Raw genomic sequence first — 19,971 nt, 5'->3', positions numbered from 1 at the left:
GGACATTTAAACAATCCTGCAGTTAGAGCCATAACTAGGAATCCTTGCACCTAAAATAAATTAATTTGGGGGGAGGGGTGGGGCAGTGTTCTAAATTAGGAGTCACCAAACTTATTGATCATCTGACCCTCTGAGTGAAATATTTTGGAAAACATATCCTCAATTTATTAAAAGACTGAAATGCACCAGTGAACTCACTGATTTGGAAGTTTTCACCAGTGATATAGTTTACAACTTTCCCATGCCTGCCCATCCTCTAAGATTCTTGTCCATGCGCTGACCCCATAAGTACACCACAAGGGACCCATCCAATAAACTGAGATCTTCCTTACTTTCTCCTGATAGCAAGATGGTAACAGTGGAACCCTCCACTCAGACCACACAACCAGCCTTTCTTTTCTTCTGACTGCCTTGATTTATTCTTACTCTTTCTTATCTTCAGAGTTCCTCATTGGTTATATAGGACTAACCTCATGTAGTGAATATGAGCAAACTGCAACTCTCAACTGGAGGAAAGGAAGGAAAGAGGGAGGAAAGGAAGGAGGGAAGGAAGGAAAAAAGGAAGGGAGGGAGGGGAAATGAAATAAGAAAGGAAGGGAGAAAGAAGAGGGAAAGAAAGAAAGAAGAAAGGAAAAAAAGAGAGGGCAGAAGGAGGGAAACATTTATTAAGCACCTACTATATGCCAGGCACTATGCTAAGCACTTTATAAATATTATCTCACTTGATCCTCATAGCATCCCTGGGAGGTAGATGCTATTATTATCACCCCTATTTTACAGATGGGAAAAATATGGCAGACAGAGTTTAAATGACTTGTCTAAGGTCACATAGCTAGGACCTATCTGAGGGTAGATTTGAACTCATGTCTTCCTGACTCTAGGCCTGCTACACCACCAAGCTATTTGCAACAGCTTGGCCCAAGAAACTGTAATGTGTCAACCCCTTCATTTCTCTGCTTTTTGATACCTTTGTTGTTTCTTTTTAACTGAGCTGAGACTAAGACTCGGCAAGATAAGAAGCCACTTTGTGTGCAAGCATAGCTGGCCACTTTATGATATAAATTTTTATAAATGTAAATACACCAGTAGGTAGTAATGCTCACATGAAGAAATCTATTAGAAAACTTCAAAGGACAATTGATGAGTCAATTTCATACTCCCCTCCTCCACAAAAAACTAAAACCGCCTAAACTGACACCACCCACCCCTCCCCTAAAAACTGACAGAATAGGCAGAAATTTTAAGCAGTTTCCTGAGGTGGAAAAAAAAAAATCTGAACAATAAGAAAAACTTTGTCAATTTAACTGAAGAAGAAGGAATGGAACTCAGTAGTGAACAAAATGCAGCTGAAGAATGGACGGAAGCAGAGTGGGGCTCCGTCAGGAATGCTGGAGCTTCTGTCGCTGTCTATGACGGTCCTTCGAGGGCCAACCCAAGTACTACTGTTGACCTTAGGAGAGTCACTTGACCCCTGTGACCCCGGTTTGCCTCACCAGAAAAATGAAGGAGTGGTACTCAGTTACCTCTGAGGTTCCTTCTACCATCAATCTATTCAATGATGTAGCAGGAGAGTCTGTGAACTCGGGGGTAAGGGGGAGATTCAGTATTTTGATAACGGCATTGCAATGTAATATATTATATTTATATATAATATAATACATATAATATAACCTATTATATTACAATAAATTTCCACATGCCTATGTATGTTTGTTTGTATATATACACATACATATGTATGCCTATATATACAATATATATGCCTATATATTGTCTGCATGTATGTATATGCAAACACATACGCACATACATATACATACATACATACGTATTAATACATACACATGCACAGCAGTTTGTATTTGTAATCCTAGATATCTTATTTGATGCCCTTAGAAGCATTATTCTGAGAAAGCGTCCCTAGACCCCACCAGACTGTGGTCAAAGGGGCCCAGGACATAAAGAGAGTTAAGAATCCCTGATCTAGCATTTCCTTCATGGAACCTTTACCCCAGCTAAAAGAGATCCTTCCTTCTAACTCAATTCAGTTCAACAAATCAAATAGTTACCAAATATAAAAGTGAGATGCCCCCTTTCCTCAGTGTGCTTTCATTCTGCTTACTAAAAATAAATACCTACACATCATGGACAGTGGAATTCTCCAGGAATGATTCCCTCCCTCAATCTTGCATCTGTTCAACATTTCCTCCTCTAAATTCCCAAGATTTAGCAAAGTGTATTAGACATCATAGATGACTGATACATATTTATTGAATCAACTTAAAGACATAAAAGAAAATAAAAATACCTTTTTTTAAAAGTACCAGAGAAAATAAATACTCATTGAAAAAAAAGTATTTTTAAATACCTTCGTTATTAAGTTGCCCAGCTTTTAAGAAGCAAGGTTGAAAAGGGTACAGATGAGAAAACTGAAGCAGACAGAGATGAAGTAACTGGGTCATTTAGTGGACATTTTTGGGCCTTGATGGGGTTGAGGGGGAGCAGTGATGGTGGGTTGCTGGCTTCACTACCTAGCCATGGGATAGTGATGTCCAGGACAGCCCAAGTTGCCTCCCCTCCTTTGTACCCTATACTCTGCTGCTGCCCTAACTAGCCTTGCCTGCTATTGTTGGTTGAATTCTACTCTTTTTACCCCAGGGCCAACCTACCTTGGCCTGGGCTTGGTAGGAGCAGTGGCCTCAGAAGCAGTCATGGCTTTTCTCTTATTTTAAATTTGTGTGTGTGCAGGAGTGGAAGGGAGTAGAGAAAAAGATGTTGGGTTGTTGTCATCAGGGTTGGTTATGTTCCATCTTTTCACCATCTGATTGGCATACTTCTATGGATGGTCTCATCTCAGGAGTTATGAGCACCTGATTTTGGAAACTATTGGTCTTCAGTGGGAATGATCTTCAAAAAAAGGAGATGTGGCTGTTGAGTGATAGGTCTAAGGAAGGTCTGAAAGTGGCATTGGGGATCAAAGGATGCTCCTGGTCCTTGTTGTATAAGAGAGTGTGAGAGGAGCTAGCCAGTCTTGGAGAGGGTCCCAAGCAATGTTGGTGTCTTTAGGGGGAAGGTAGGCATCAGTAAACACAAGAGGATGAATGGAAGGAGTGAATGTGTGTGTATGTATGTATGTATGTATGTATGTATGAGAGAGAGAGAGAGAGAGAGAGAGAGAGAGAGAGAGAGTAAGAGAGAGGAAATTCTAAGATGAAGGGAGTTTGTTAATAATGGATGAGGGTTCTAGAGAGCATAGTGAAAAGGGCAGAGGAGGGAATGGATGGCACTAAAGTTGAGTCTACAGGTGGAGGGAGATCCTTCCTCACCACTAACTCCCACAGCTGATCCTCAGGTGAGTACCCCAACCAGGCAAAAAATTGGGGACAATAAGTCCCAGGGAAGGCAAGCCCAAGGAAAGAGTCTTGACAGCCATTAGGCCTGGAGGGGTGACAACTCAGGACCCAGGTGAGGGATCTAGCTTCTCCCTAAGGTGTGTGTGTAGAACTGGGAAAATATCCTCCCTCCACCTCCCACTAAAGGAAAGAAGCCAGATATTAGCTCCCAGCCTAAAGTTGCAAGCACCCATGGCATACATACACACAAACAACACACCACACCACACCACACCACACCACCATGCTAATTTTGCCTCTAGCTTCTATGTTCAGAGTAAGATGTCTAGAGACTGGGCCCAGGAGGCGGCATGGTTGGTGGGAAGTGCACTCAGTGGGAGTCAGGAGACCCATGTTTTCTAGACCTCCAACTCTGCCATCGAGCAAATCCATAGAATGAAGATGCCGGCCAATATCCAATCTGCCTCACAGGCCTTCTCTAAGAATTAAATGAAGTAGTCAGTGTGAACTGGCTTTGAAAAGTTAAAAGAATCATAGAAATGTGAAAGATTATAGCTAGTAAGTCTTCACATTTAATGGAGAATTGGTTTGCTACAGTCAAAGTAATGATAGCCAGCATTATTATATGGTGCTTTAAGGTTTGCAGAGCACTTTACGTATGTGAGATCACTGGGTCCTTGTAAACATCTTGTGAGGTGGGTACTCTTATTGTACCCCACTTAAACTGAGCCTTACAGAGGCTTTAACTTGCTGATAATCACACAGCTAGTAAATGTCTGAGGCGAGATTTCACTCAGGTCTTCCTGACTTCAAGTCCAGAATTCTATCCACTGTACCACCTAGCTGCTTCTAAAAAGTGCCCTGAAACTGTATTTGAGTTGCATGAGTTCAGATCTTGTCTCTAATACTACCTGTATGACCTTAAACAAATAAGTCACTTAACCTTCCTTTCTTCATCTACAAAATGGCAGGGTTGAACTAAATGGTCTCTGAGGTCCTTTCCAGGTATCTCTTATCTCATGTAGTAGATTGCAAGGGTTGGAAAGGACCTTGGACAGCAACTAGTCTGATACTTTTTGGGGTCCAACTAGGTTAAGTGACTTACAGAGGGTAACAGAGCCAACAAGTAACAAAGCTGGAACTATCTGGCCTCCCAGTCCACTGGCTTGGTTTGGTTTCATTGAATAGATATATAGTTGGATATGAACAGCTAGGTGATGCCTGGATAGAGCACTGAGCCTGGAGTCAGGAAGACCTGAACTCAAACCCAGCCACAGACATTTACTGGCTGTATGAACTCGGGAAAGTTACTTAACACCCTCCCCCCACCAGCCTCAGTTATCTTATCTGTAAAATGGCAATAATAATAATAATAATAATAATATCACTTCCCTCCTAGGATTGTTGTAAGGATCAAATGAAAACACAAATGTAAAGGGTTATAGAAACGCTCACTCTTCTGTGTCCCCACCTAGCCAACCTGCTTGTTTCTATATTTCCCATGCTAACTGATGCTATCCTCTTGTTTCAGGCTCTGTCTGGAAGTATGAGAACAGCCTTTGTCACAATTACCGGCCCATGTTTTTGGAGTGATGAGGATGTAAGCAGGGACAGCTCCCAGTTACTCTTGGTCAGGAGCCTCCTCTGAGATACTTGAAACTGAGGGACCATGCCTGGAGAGAGAGAATCCATTCCTGAGGATCCCAGGGCTGCCATTCCCTTTTAGCCCTGCTCCTCCCCAGTACCATGAAGGGAGAGACACAGCATGTCTATTCCATAAAGGATCCTGAGCCCAGCTCCAAAGAGCAAGACAAGGACTTTGAATGCCATGGTAATTTGGAAGGAGGGGAGCTCAACAGTCCCCAGTCTGATGGACTGCCCAAGGCAACCTCCCCCTTTAGCATCAAGGACAAAGAGCCTCACGGCCAAAGGGAGGCTGTGATCAGGCCGCAGCAGGCTGGAAAGATTGATTTCAAGTCGCTTCACAACAGGCCAAAATTGCTAAGTAATGGCCCATGGAGTGCTGGGAAGGGGGCTGTCCAGTCTCCCCCAGGGAAGAGCAGGGTCCGGGATAAAACCCGAAGGTCTGGGAAAGGGGAACGAGGCCATCAGCAGCTCTACAGGCTCACCATCGCCAACTCCCGAGCCAACCCCACTATTGGCATTGCTTACCCACAACAGAAAGTCACCCCACCAAAAAAGTTAGAGGCCAGCAAGAGACCTGCATCTGGAAGCTACCGGTTCAATGTCCCCAGTATCCCAGAGCGGGAGGCCGAGCTCCAGCAAGAAGAAGTCGGCTTCAACAGGTACTTCCAGGAGGCTCCCTCCAGCCTTACCTCCACCAACTATACCTCACAGGCCCCAACCACCACACCCCCACATCACAGCAGGAAGGACCAGCAGCAAGCAGGCCCTCCGCAGGACAGCCCCAGCCTGGGCAGGCCACCACACTATTTGGAGTTCCAGGTAAACAGGACTGACTCCTGGCCTTCCCCTGAGAAGAGTTTCCCAGGTGCTAACTATGAAGTCACCCCTGCCAAGCCATGCCCCTTCCCCGAGGGCAGCAAATCCAGCGCCCACTGTTTTGTGCCATTTCAATATCCATTCCAGGTGTCCGAGCCTTTCCCTGTCGAAGTTACCAGCCAAGAGTATGTGGGTGCTTCCCTGGCAGCTCACCACGGGGCATTTGTCTTCCACTCTTCTTCAAGGGACTGGCAGGAAGACCCCTTGAACAAGGGTTCCTTTGACGGTTTGTCCCAAGAAGGCCGGGCCTATTCACTCCCTTTGCAGTCAGCTCCATTTCTGCATCCACAGACTCAAGGAGCTCAGCTTCCATCACCTCTGCCCTGCTACAAGGGGCATGGAGACCCTCCCCCTGACGTGAATGGTGCTATCTCTTCCTCTGGTGCTAACGACCAAAACCCAACTCCATTCTTAGAAGGCCAAGGCATTTTCTCAACAAGTTTACATGGTAGCATGCCCAAAGCTGTCACAAAAAGGCAATCCTCAGCAAAACACAACGTCCCAAACCCAAGGATGCCAATGCCAAGTAACGCTCTTAGAAGGAACATACCACAGAACTCACTCCCCCAAGTGCACTTTCCAAACAAAGTCTTTGGAGGTTCCCCAGCCAATGGCATGAGCCCGGCATCCATGCCTTTGGATAAGGATGGTTCCACGGTAACCGAGGGTCACTCCAAGGTGGCCCAGCCATGGGATGGAGGCAATAAGACGTTTACTACGATAGACCCAAATTCAGCACTTTATTCCACCACCGCTGCTGCTGCTGCTGCTGCTGCTGCTACTGCTCCCGGAGTCGGGAACCAGTTCTCTTTTGAATGCCAGCCTAGTTCTGAGCAGAGGCCCCACGTTCAAAAGGGTGCCCGGGTAACATGGCAGCAGATTCATCTCACCTCTGCCCTGCCCAATCCAAACAGAATCGAACCCTCAAGACAGTTGAACAGCCAAAAGCTTCCCTTCCCTCCAGGCACATCGGAATGGCAAGGAGTGGGCAAGATGCCAAAGACAGCCCACCTGTCCAGCCCTCCAGGCTATCCTGGGAAGATTCGAGGTGCAGGGGAAAAGATCACAGCGCAGAGAAGTGAACCCCTCCAACTGAATGGGGGCCCTCCAGGTGTTTATCCCTATGAAGGGGTGAAGGAAGCCAGCTCTCCTTCCTGTGATGCCAGGACCAAACCCTTGTTCTTTGGGATAAGCCAGCCTCAGGCCTCACCCAGAAGAGCTTCCAAGCTGTCCTTGGCCCTGCCCCCTCCAGGATTAGCAGCAACTTCTCCAGTCAAATCCCCTCTGCCCTCACCTGTCCCCAATCCCACGAGCAATAGCACTTGTTCTTCTCTGTCACCCCTGTCTACCAGTCCTGTTAATCACAGCTCAGAAGAGAGCCAGCTCTCAGTCCCACTTGCCCCTTCCTCCTATTTCCAGCCCCCCATTCACCCAAAGGAGAACAAGAAGACTTTCCACTCTCCAGACCCATCGAGTGACCTGTCCCTTCCTTACCAACCTGAGACCATGAAGGCATTTCATTTCCCTGCAGATGGACCAAAGGATGAGAACCTCTTTAAATGCCTACAGGAGAGTCAGTTTCCCAGAGCACTTGCTGATGTCAGCAAAGGAGGTCTGGACAACTTTGAAGGCGAGCTGCCCCCTTATTCCTCCCATCACTTCCTAGCTAACTCAATCAGCAGTGCTAGCCTAGACCAACTGGATGTACTGCTGACCTGCAAGCAATGTGACCAGAACTACAGTAACCTCACATCCTTCCTGGAACACCGGCAGTATTGTGGTTTACACTCAACATTCCCGGCCGAGATGCGAGATGGCTCGAGACTGACCGATGGCCGAAAGCGCCCTCCAGACCCTCTGCGGGCTCCCCAGTCTGGGTCTGGGCTCACGGCGCCCAAGGGACCTTCTGATCCCCACTCACATTTGCTCACCCCCAATAAGTCTGCAGACTTCATGTTAGATGGGGAGGGTAAGGGAGAAAGCAAAGAGGACCCCTTAAAAGGAAACTTCTTTACAAATTCCTTGTCTCTCACGGCTTCCGACTTGGAGATAGAGGACGCCAAGCTGGATAGCCTGATCACAGAGGCACTAAACGGCCTCGAGTACCAATCGGACAACCCAGAGATTGACAGCAGCTTTATCGATGTTTTCACTGATGAAGAACTCTCAGCCACGAAAGGTCTGGGCAGCAGTCAGCCTTACAAGACCAAGGAAGGAGCAGGAGCTGAGAACAAGCCCAAGCATGTGGCCCCAGATGGGGGGCAGGGCCCTCCACCCCCAACAGCCAGTCACTGTGAAGAAGGCTACCTGACCAGGCGCAGAAGTCAAAGCAGACTTGCAGAGCAACCACCGCCTGAAAAAGAACAGACAAGCAAAACAAGGGAACGGGGCAGGGGGAAGAGAGTCAGTCTGTACAGGAAAGAACTGACTCCCAGTGATCCCCTAGGGACAGGAGGGAATAACAAAGTGGCGAAAGGAAACCGAGGGAGGCCAAGGAGGAAGTTCAACAAGACATCCTCTACCCCAACCCCCGCAACGAGGCCCGGCTCAAGGGAACTAAGAAAACAACCCCGAAGAAGCAGCCCTGATTCAGACCCCGATGGCCAGGACCAGGACAGAACAGTTAACACACATCCTGGGCCCGGGAGTCCTAAGCGGCACAGGTTCTCCAAGAAGGAAGGGAAGAGGAGGAAAGCCCGAAATGGTACCTGGAGCAAAGAACTTATTCATAAAATCGTACAGCAGAAAAATAAGCCCCATAAACTACAAGTCAAGAACAGCCGAATCATGCAGTTCTCCCTGGTGACCCCAAAGCCTGTCCCCACGGCCAAGAGCGGGCAGTTTGGAGAATATGATTACATCTCTGATTCCGATGAGGAAGGAAGAGGATGTTCCCTGGGTGCACCTAGGAAAAGACAACTGGAAAATTCCAGCATCAACGGCAGGCCCAGACACAACTTTTTAAAACCAAGCCGAGACGACAAGGAACCGGGCCAGAAAGAGGGAGGAAAGAGATATCAAGATTCCCAGAAGGATCCAAATGATGAAGCAGGGAATAAGAAAGAGAGTGTGTCCCTGAGCCCAGAGAAGGTCTGTCAGCCTTCCCCTGGTGATGATCAAAGCGCTAATCTGGCCAGCCAGATAGAGAAGCAGTCCCAAAGCACTGAGAAGGGAAATTCTGACAACGACAAGGAAAGCATCCGTGAGATAAGGAGCCCAAGTGACTCTGACCACACTTTTCCTCTTCCAACGGAACTTCCACAGCTTCCTAACCAGGAGGAAACTCCGCCTGAAAACTACCCATTGCAGAAGGGCAAGAGATCTGGCTTGGCCAAAGCATTGTCAGCTAGAACCAAGCTCTTACCAAGTAGCAAGTCCAATTTTTCACTGACCAGTTATGTAAATGAAAATGGAAGCACTCTGACTGAAGAAAAAACAACAGGGAGCAAAGAAGGCATAACCTCCAAGCCCAACCAGATTGGCAGCAATGAAAAGGCAGCCTCAGAGTCCAAGATGGGAGAAACCCATGTTGGTGTGGTGTCACCGAAAGTCTCTGAAAGTCCAGTTCTATCCACTTTGCAAGAAACCCCCCATAATATTGAGCCTCCATTTTCCCCTTTCAATGAGGACACTCTGAAGTACCAAACTGCAGAGTTAATTAATCCATCCCAGGTTTCAAACTCTCTGGATATCAGCTATACAGATGTCAGCATGGAATACTTAAAGAACCATGGCCCCAGTGCAGACCCTAAAGACTTTGCCATACCCACTGGCTGTTATAACGGGGATCCCATCAGGATTATGCTTTCTAGCAAAGGGCATAATTCTTATGAGAACACCACTAATGAAACATCCCCTGAGCAAAAGGATTTATCGAGTCATTATGACGGGAACCTGTATTCAAAACCTTTAGTCCTGGGATCATCCCATGTAGAGAACATGTACCTGGGCCAGGATGGCACCAGCTCCAATGCCTTTGAGCCCAGACCCTCCAAGATTCCACCCTACACAACAGAATCCGAACCAGGCAAAGTCTCGCCCCCGCTGAGTTTTGATTCATCATCTATCTTCAGTGGCCTCCCTGTGGCCGGATTTGATACTCCTCTCTATGGCAGCATGTCCCCCAGCAAGGTCAGCTACATTCCTTTTGCCTGCGAGAGCACCTCTCCAAGCAAACCTACTGAGCTTGAGCAACAGTACCCACCATTTCTCCATGAAAAGGACTGGACTCTGGAAGAGGTGTCTCCAGTCTTGTCTGATGACATGGGCCGTTTTCATGACCTTTCAGTGGAAAAATCATTAGATAAGAAATTCCCTGACGAAGGAACTGCAACTCCCAGCCAAATCCCCTTGCCAGGAAAGATAGGAGACTATAATGTACCTTTTATGAATAACATGTCAGAGGATGAGCTGGAAATCAAGCGACTGGTCACAGAATTAGAAAGTGAGCTTCAAACCAGCAAACTCGACGATGCAGCCCCTGGGGTCCTGCAATCTCCTGAGCACTTTATTGCTTTGGATGCACCTGAAACAACAAAACAGTTCCCACCTTCACCTCTAGGGCAAGAACCTGAGCATGAGAAGCATTTGTTCTTAGCCCATGAGCTCACCAATCTTGAGGGCACAAATCTTATAGCACCCAAGAGTCACAGTGGACCAGATCCAACCGAGGAGAAAGAAGAAGTAGCCAGCGTGAACGGAGACTATGAAAGTCATCAGGGAAGCTGGTCATGTGCCATATCATTTGACCCACTGACAACAAGCATGGCCCCAAACACACAAGAAGATGAAGTCACTATGGATCCTTTTGGCTCCCCATTGACCTGTGACCAGTTTCAGCTCGAGCTCCAGGAAGCTGAGATTTCAAAGCAGACCAGCTGCTCTGAGATAGAAAATGACTCCCTCATTAGTGCTGAGCCCTCCTTTCCCAATGTGTCTGAAAAATTAGAGCTCTTAGCCTCTGCAGAGAGCTTGACAAAGAGCAGCCCCATCAGAGAATCGATGAGTTCTAAAAATAGGGAGGCTAGCAAAATGACTAAACAAGATCCTCTGCAGCTTCTCCCAAGAAAAACTAGAGAAGACGTATTTCCAGAACCACACGAGATGGCTCGAACACTCAGTGAGCCACCCGAGTTGGAAGCATTTGGCAATGCAGTAACCCATTTGAAATCTGAAATGGGTTTTCAGGATGACAGAGTTTCAGTTCTAGACACCACCTCATCTCCTGATGCCAAAAATTTCAACACCTCAGAGGAAAATGCCTTCAAGAAGGCAAATAGGGCAGAAAAGTCTAAGAGTGCAGTCATCTCCCATCAAAGTGAAGAGAAGCCTATATTGCAGGGAAATGAGGAAGCTGTGGCTTCAGTCTCTTATCCACCAATGCCAATCTGTGAGAAGACTGGCAACAAGAAAGCCTCATTATTTGAGGTGCTGAGTTTGGCCAAAGACCCAGTTTGTAGTGGTGAGACAGCACCAGCATCCCAGGGTTCAACAGCAAATCCCCTACAAGAGCTCCAGCTCTTCGTAGCCAGGACGGTCCAAAATAATGAGGAAGAAAAAATGCCCTCTTGCCTCACAGAGCTACTCTCTGCCAGTCTCCAGCTCCCAAACACCAGCTCTTCTGATCTGAAAGAGGAAAGGCAGGAAGATGAGCACATGGCTTGTGGCCATGACAATGATGATGGCATCATGGAAGGTGGCCAAACAACACCTCTTGCCACCCCAGTTGGAATTCAGCTGTTCCCAGAGACAGGTGGAAATCTGGGTTCATTCAGTGAAACAGAACCATTCCTTGCAAATCAATCCAGAGTGGGGAGCCCCGAGCCACAAAATCATGTAACCCAGCTACATCAGAGCCCAGAAACAGGTGACCTTCATATCTGCCCAGATGGTGTCTCAGAAGACACCAATCCCTCCCCATTCAGTAACACATCTGACTCCCCAGGGGCCAAATTGCCAAAAAGGGAAGATCAACACAACAGAGAGCTCGAGCAAGACCACAACATAGAAACCTGGACATTTAAAAAGCACCAACTCTCCCCATTAAGCCCTCTCTCTCTTGAGAAAGAGGAATTGGATGATTCAATCCCAGAAACACGAGGCAATGGCAGTGCTTGGGGGAAGGAGGAGAAGCAGTTACCCTCTGCTGAGAAAAGCAAAAGAACCCTTGAGAAATTTCCTGATGGGCTGATAGTGCTGCCTACTTATCCCCCAAGCCCTGAGCACCTCTTGGAGAAGGACCACTGGAAAAACCAAACAATTTCAGTATCGTTTGCAGAAGAAGCCAGTGTCTCTCCAAGAGAGCACCTTCAGGCCCCTCCCTCAGGGGAGGACTCAGCCCTTGGTCTTCCTTTGCAGGCGACAGCTTCTGGCCAGGAATGTCTGCGGGGTGATAGAGCTGAAACCCTCCTAACTACTATGGATACTCAAGCTGAAAAAGATGAATACAACATCCTGCTACACAACCCAGAGAGGAAATCAACTCCTTTGTCTTTGGAGAAAAGCATCTATGATGCTGAGAAAAGTCTAAAGTGTTGCCCTGAACAGAGCCCAGCAGCAAAGCACACTGGTGAAGAAGTTCATTCAGCTCAGCCAATATTTCAGGACCAGAATATCAGTGACAATGGCAGATGCTGCCTACAGAAAGACATTTTAAATAACCAAGTGGAGCCTAGAGAAGAGGAACCAAGGAGCTCTCCTACTCTCTTTGACCTCAGTCATGCTACATCATCTCCCCTGGCAGAGGAGGCCTCCCAGAAAGCACCAACATGTGACTCCACCATTTCCTATATTTCACACTTGGGCCAGAATGATATTGTCAGAAGGATGCCTGTGAAATGCACCTGCATGGAGTTGGCATGTCCCCACCACACAGAAAACCAACCAAGATCCCTCCCAGATGTGACTCTCAATATCCACTCCCAAGAGGAAAGCAAAGTTTACCCAGAGGGTCCCAAGGACAATATGATTAGCAGGGAAGCTAAAGCGGAGCGAGACCCGAGCTCTCAACGAGAAAGAGAAGCTAGAAACAATGAAGAGATCTATTCTGTAGCTATGGACCCCAAACTTACAAAGATGCCTGATGCCGACACTGGGGACCCAGAGGATGTCCACATTTTGGCAGCAACAGAGATGAGCTCCTTTAACTCTGCCTCTCCAAGTGTGGACTCAAGAAAGGACAATTTAAGAATCAATCCTTCTCAAAGCCACAGAAATGATCTGCCAGAATCTTCCATCGGTGATGTGCAAAGCCACCTGGACCCCACCCAGGAAAAGAGTAGATATAATAAAAAGCCACCCCCTTTGAGGAATGGCCAGTGGAAAAGAAGTCCCCCACAGTCAAATGAGCTACAAGTCACATGTGATGTCTGCTCCTTGTCCTTTAAATCCAAACCTGGCTTGATGAGACACAAAGCTGTGAAACATCGGATAAAGAATAATGGTCCATCATTGCCAAATAAAACAACCAGATCAAGCTCTGCTCCTTTGGAAAAAGAACCAAAAACATCAAGACGTTACTCTGCGAAAAGCCTAAGGGCCATGACAGTGAAAGAGAAGGCATGTGATTCTCTAATCAATAGCAGCCCTACTCCTGGACCACCTCTGGAAAATGAGCCCAACACCCAAGAACATGAGGAGGTCAGGCCAGGGCTAAGTGGCCTCAGGGTTGCAGCTCCTCCACTGACCCATGAATTCCTTCATTCAGACTTGGTGAATGGAATAGCAAAGATGCAACCTCAGTCCTTGGAGTCTGGGAAATCAGACAAGTCACATAGGAGGAAGCCCAGTCCTAAAAAATTAGACAGGAGGCGTAAAGGTAGGAAGCGCCAGAGCAAAGAACCTGCAGACTTAAACAGTGATTCAGAAGGGAAATTAATTACAGGAGTGAGAAAAAAGCAAGTGAAAAGATTCCCAAGGAAAAATGCATGCATTGAGGCTTCTGACTTGGAGAAGAATATCCCAGAAGTTTCTCCTGATGTGAGTTTAGATAGACGTGACTCAAGTTCATCATCTACCATTGCCAATTATCCTGGGCAGTCAAATAATTCCCTCTTACCACTGGGAAAGGACTGGTCTCATTCAGTCCAGCCATCTCTCAGTGCCAGACCAGTCCATGAGACTTTCAAGGATTTGGATGAAATGAGCAGTCAAATACTATTCACAGAAGAGACACTTGGCCAGAAGACCATCAATGATGTGGTGAATGGGCAAGGGAGAATGGAGAGCCCATCTACAAGAGATCAGGTCCAGGTTTCAGAGGAATCCTGGGAAGACAATTTCCTGAGGCCTGGAGAGGAAGGACTGTGCAGTGTTTACAATGAGACACGTGACAATGCTCATGCTATAAATGTAGAGGAATATGTAATGCAAAGAAGGAAGTTAGAAGAAGGCACATTGGAAAAGCATGATTTGCCCTTGAAGCAGGTACCCTTAAGTCCTGCTAAGCCAGATCTGCCTTTAGGAGTTTCAGATCCAGAAAAAAGAAAAACTATAACAACCAACAGTCTACCCCAGGTCTTCTCTGAGGACACTGTGATGGACTCAGAAGCCCAGGATGGGAACAGGGGAGAGCAGAGCAAAGAGTCCTTTGCCAAAGATGAAGCCAAAGTGGACCTCCAGCACTTATTTGATGATGATGCCACATTTTCTCTTCTCTTCCCAAGGGACGATCACTTCTCCCGGAGGAAGTGCACTCGTGTTTATGGGAAAGGGCCCAAGAAACCCAAACCAGTTATAGAGACCAGCAGCCAGATGGTGGGGTCCACAGAAATGTTCTCCATCCGCCTGCCATCTGATCTCAGTGACACTGATTCTTTCTGTGTCACCCAGGAAGACCCCTGTAATTATGAGTCCATGTCTTTCCATGATGCCTTCACTTTGGACATGTGTCATGGGAATGACCCCTGGTCTCTGAGTCCTGGCTTAGGGGCTCATAAGCCAGACAGTGAAACAGACAGTGACAACAAGATGGACCTCAATCTGGATGATGATGAAATGTTGACTTATCTCTGCCCAAACAATCGGTTGGAAGCCATCCCCAGCTTGCACATATCACCAGCTGTTTGGAATGACCTGGAAGTCCTGGATCATTGTAATGAAATGTCTTTCAAGTCACCTTTGGAAGCTAAAAATGAGTATTCTTTGGGAGAAGCAAGTCCTGAGCCCCCGGAGCTGGAGGTAGAGACCTATGCAGGTCATATCCACAGGAACTCAGGCTCCCCAGAACTTCACCCCATTGACATTGAGCTGCTGAGCACAAAGTTTGAAATGAGAGACATGCATTTCTTTAGCACTTGTGAAGACTGTTCAGGCCAGTCTGACCCACGCACTTTAGGTTTTAAGAAGAAAGTGAATGAACACATCCAACCTAACAAACAAAAAGAAGAGGAAGGGAAAAGGGGAAGAAGTCTGAGTGACATGACCATGAAGACCAGGGGAAAGCATTACAAGTGTAAAGTATGTTTCCAGTGGTTTCTCACCCTGGGGGAGTTGGACTTTCATAAGCTCACACACAACCCATCCCCTCCCCCAACATGCTACATGTGTGTCCAGCGGAAATTCAGTTCCAGGGAACAACTGAAGGAACATTTAAAAGGGAAACATGCCAAGAACAAGGTAGGCCTTTGGGCCTGTGGCATGTGCCTAAAGGAGATCTCGGATGTCTGGATGTACAACGAACACCTACGAGAGCATGCTGCAAAGTTTGCTCGGAAAGGTCAAGTTCAGAAATGTATGACAGGGCTGCCCACCTGCTTTGGAGAAGACAATGCAGTTACTCAGTTCCTGAACACCATCATGAATCGGAAGCCCAGGCCCTCCCGAGGCAAGCGCTCTGCTAGTAAAGGGAGCAAAGACACCAAAGTGCAAGAGCCCAAAGGAAGTCAAGACATCATGGAAGGCAGTGGCAAGAACAAGCCCTTGGCTCCAACCAACAGTCCTGCCAACAGCAGCTTCCCCACCACAGACGCTGCTCCATCCAGTTCTTCCAAAGTAGGGTCTCCTGATCCCGGACCCGGTGGGGAGCAACCTTCCAAAGTGGTCCCCATGCACCCCCAGTGTAAAGACCCTTCTAGGGACTGCCACCATTGTGGAAAGCAGTTTCCTAAGCCCTTCAAACTCCAACGCCACCTGGTGGTGCACAGCCTTGAAAAGATCTACATGTGTACCCGATGTCCCAAGTTCTACAAGGAGACCCGAGAGCTCCGTGGTCACCTGAACCAGGAGCATGGTGTGAAGGAAAAGCTAGAAATCAAGCACACTACGCTATATGCATGTGAGCTCTGTGCTGATGTGATGCATGTCATCAAAAAGTCCTTCATCTGCAGTACATGCAATTACACTTTCTCCAAGAAGGAACAATATGAACGGCACATGGAGAAGCACCTAGCAGAAGGGAACCGAACTTTCAAATTCAGGGGGGTGATGAGACCAGGTGCTGGAGCCAGGGAGGGAAAGGAGAGGAAGAAAAAGGAGGTCAATTCCCAGGACAGCATGCCACCCAACAAAAAGAGAAAGGTGGCACTTCCCAACAGCCTTCCAGGGCCAGATACAGAGGGGACACCAGGCCCACTAGATCACAGTGTTGGCACCAATCCTGCCTTGGGTGACAAGTCTCCCCCAATTCTACACAAACCCTTCTTAGAAGAAGCACCCAGCTCCTCAGCAAGACTGTCCAGTGAAGAAAAATCCAAGGACTTGATGGGCTGCTTTTCTGACCACTTGGACAAAATGGAAGGCTATCCTCTTGAGCTTCTGCAGTTACCTCCGCCATGCTTATCCCCTCTCTCAGATACTCCTCTCTCAGATAACCCAGAAGAATGCAAGGAGAGTAATAGTATGGCACTGCTATGCATAGAGGAGTCAAAAGATGATCGCCCTCCAAGGAGCCCTGCTCCTTTTCTAGAAACAAGCAAACTGGAACAAGACTTACCTGTACTTCCAATTGGGAGGAGCCAAGAAGTTGATGAAAATCTAACACTTCACCTGACTCCAGTGCAAAGCAGACACACAAATACTCAAAATAAACCAGTGGTGAATGCTGACAAAGAGACACTTGACTATCCCAGTTCCCCAGGACATACAACAACTGAGAGCCCTTTGGTCAGGACAGGGAAGAAAATCCCCGCATCACACAGCAACAAGACGGAGGCTCCATGGCCCAAAGAACCCCAGAAGGTCCCAGGGAGTGGCCTCAGTGGAACCACAATGTCCCAGAAAGAAAGTTCCTCCAAACTTGGTTCTACTAAGATTCCCCATCCCGCACAGCCCCTCAAGGATCGAACAGCATCACCAATTCTAAACAGAGCCACCAAGGACTCAGCCCCGCAGCAGAAAACAACAGTGAACCATGTCCCTAAAGAGGCAGCCTCCAGTTCACCCTGTGCTGAGGATGTACCAAGGCCCACCACCCTGAAAGCCAAGCCCAACCAGAGTCCTCGGTCTAAGGACAATGTTGGGAGCAATGTCAAAGAAGGAGGTGGTAGTCAACCAAAGCCTACCAGCGCCCATCTCAAAAGTGAGACAGTGATGATCTCAACTAAGCCAGACCACAAAGATCTTGGCATATCCCCTGACAAGCCAGCTTTGAGCATCTCCACCAAAGCATTCTCCAAGAGACAAAAAGAACACAGGGGCTTGGGGCACAAAGGGAACTTAGGCTCCAGAGAGAACATCAAGGGTGATGGGAAGAAGAGGAAAGCTCCAGAGATGGGTAGGGGTGAGGGCCCAAGGGACTTTAAAAAAACAGAGTGGACAAGTAACAAAAGCTCCATACCATCCTCTAGGAGGCGTGGGACTCAGGACAACAGAGTCTCCAAACCCAGACCTTCAGGGACAAGCAGCCAGCTCAAGAAAACTGTGCCTGACCCATACAATCAGAAGAAAATAGAAACTCACCACCACAAAAGGAATGCCAAATGCAAGAAAGGGATCTTGGGGAAATCTTTCCGGGAGGTGGTACCCAAAGGAACCCCCTCATCCCTCCACAGCTCTCTAAAGAGGAGTAGAACTGTCCAAGGTGCTAAACCTGCTGAAACTCACAAGTATAGAACAGTTGAATCCCAGAACAATCTTCTAAGCCAACTGTTTGGCCAAAAATTAACTAGCTTTAAAATTCCTTTAAGAAGAGATACTTCTGAGTAATTTATGAAAGTGACTTGTGCTGATCCTCAGCTGTCATCACAGGGTTGGTGAAGGGAAAAAACGATCAAAGCATTACATTCATTTGTGTAGCATGGTTTCTCTGTCTAGCTTAAATGAACTTGCACTGCTATCTCTGTGAAATAGTTTGCTTTGTGTCTACTAATCTTTTTTTTTTATTCACCTGATTTATCATGCAAATGCTGGGACTTTGATGTCTCCGATGATTTTCATGAACTAAAATTGTAATCGCTTTGGGCAGCCTGAATTGTCAAGAGCAATTCCTTTCTTGCAGAAGTGCTGAGGTTACAAGGGTATAGGCCCTTGGAGACTGTGTCTGTGTTATCTTTATACAAAATACTTAAAGAGATGAACTTCATTCCATGTGCGTCTTATTCATAAGGTGCAGTACACTGTAGAAAGCAAACGTTCAACGATTTTGCACAAATTATCCTGTACAAGTCATCTAATTAGAAACTGACAAAGCAGTATGTTTTTATTATTGTTGTTATTATTATTGTTATTAAAACAACACCCTGCCCTGTAAATGAAATTGGAGGGAGGGTGCAAAGCTTTCTGTTTCAGTCATTCCCAAGGGATTCCTTCCCTGCATAGCAAAATTATCCTAATATAGCCTTGACATTGTGTGGGCCCTCTCATTTCAGACAGCGGTACCATTATTTGACCACTGTAAATGCTGCCAATGGATGGGAAATGCCAGTTGACTAAAACTGCACCTTGAAATTTGTGACGAACTTTTTTCCATGTGGAAAATGGAGAGAACTGGGCTCACTTGCCACCACTGCCTGGTGCTTTCTCCACAGTCCCAGAAAGCACCAGTTTGAACCTCTCTCACTGTATAGAGTTAGCAGCTCTAAGCATCAGCTCTCTGACTATGCAGTTCCTGGTACTGTTGTCATTTTTTAAATGTGAATACAGACTTCCTTGATTAAAAAAAAAAGAAAGTGGTGGGGAGGAGGTGGGGTCCAAGAGTGACTAGTGGGACAAAACTTTGGCCTGTTTCAAAGGGAAATGAGAGAGACCAATGAGATTGCAGATAATGTCCCATTGTACTGGTCTCTCCACCACATTACAATCACTTAAGGTTCTGTCATATTTCCGCAGAGGATACACCCAGACTCTGCAGTCTGAAAGAAAAACTCAGGTGCAAAGCAGCCTATGAAAGAAATGAGTAGACCAAGGACTGCTTTTCCTGAGCTCCCAGATCAAGGAGGTGTATTTATGCACTGACACAATACAGAGTAGTTGGCGCCTGGCCTTTTTAAAGATTTAAAAAGAGAAGGGGAAAAAAAAGAAGCTTTATTCTGTTCATGTGTATCTTTAAGATTCATTGTAATGTATTAAAAAAAATTTACCTTGGGTGCAATGTCTATGTCAAAAGTTTTTATTTTGATATTTTGTCAAAGAGAGCAAACTGAGCAAAAGTTGCCTTTTATGATGTTGTATGTGTGCTATCAGAAGTGCCTGTTTAATATTGTTAAATAAAGTATGAGATGGAACTAGGAGGTTGTCCTGGAAAACACCCACCCCACCCCCAAAACACAAGATCTATAGCTCACAGCCTGTAAATATATGCCAACATTTTCATAGAAACTCCCCCATTTGCTTATTTTTTTCAAGCTGCTCTTCTCCTCGTCATTCCCCATCCTCCCTCCATCTGTTGTCCAGGCTAGTCAGAGAAATTGTTATCTCCTGAAACATTTTAAAATATTGTGGAAACCTAAACAACTCTTACCTTTTTATAAGGAATCTAGTGAGATTAAAATCTCGTTTTTAAACTACCCCCCTCCTAGACCCTAGAAACCCATCTTGCCCATGTGATGGCACCAATACCCATGTGACAAGCACAATGAGGAAAAGTTGATGAGTTTTCAGTGGACTAGTAATACTCATCAGGGACATTCACTCATTATCAGCCCAAAATTCACTGTGGCCA

At 46.7% G+C, this 19,971-nt stretch overlaps 1 protein-coding gene across 1 annotated transcript in view; it reads left to right on the top strand.

Moving 5' to 3' along the window:
• The window catches only part of ZNF469 (zinc finger protein 469), a 31,698-nt gene extending 12,204 nt beyond the window's left edge, over nt 1–19,494 (top strand). The window contains exon 2 of the mRNA XM_027845750.1: nt 4,885–19,494. Within this exon, the coding sequence (XP_027701551.1) occupies nt 5,100–18,017 (12,918 nt within the window). The 5' untranslated portion in view covers nt 4,885–5,099 and the 3' untranslated portion in view covers nt 18,018–19,494. The remainder of the gene's footprint in view (nt 1–4,884) is intronic.
• The last annotated feature ends 477 nt before the right edge of the window (nt 19,495–19,971 follow it).

The sequence above is a fragment of the Vombatus ursinus genome, unplaced genomic scaffold, assembly GCF_900497805.2.
Source record: "Vombatus ursinus unplaced genomic scaffold, bare-nosed wombat genome assembly UNPS02005286.1, whole genome shotgun sequence".
NCBI lineage: Eukaryota > Metazoa > Chordata > Mammalia > Diprotodontia > Vombatidae > Vombatus > Vombatus ursinus.
This window is presented reverse-complemented; position numbering and strand designations above follow the sequence as displayed.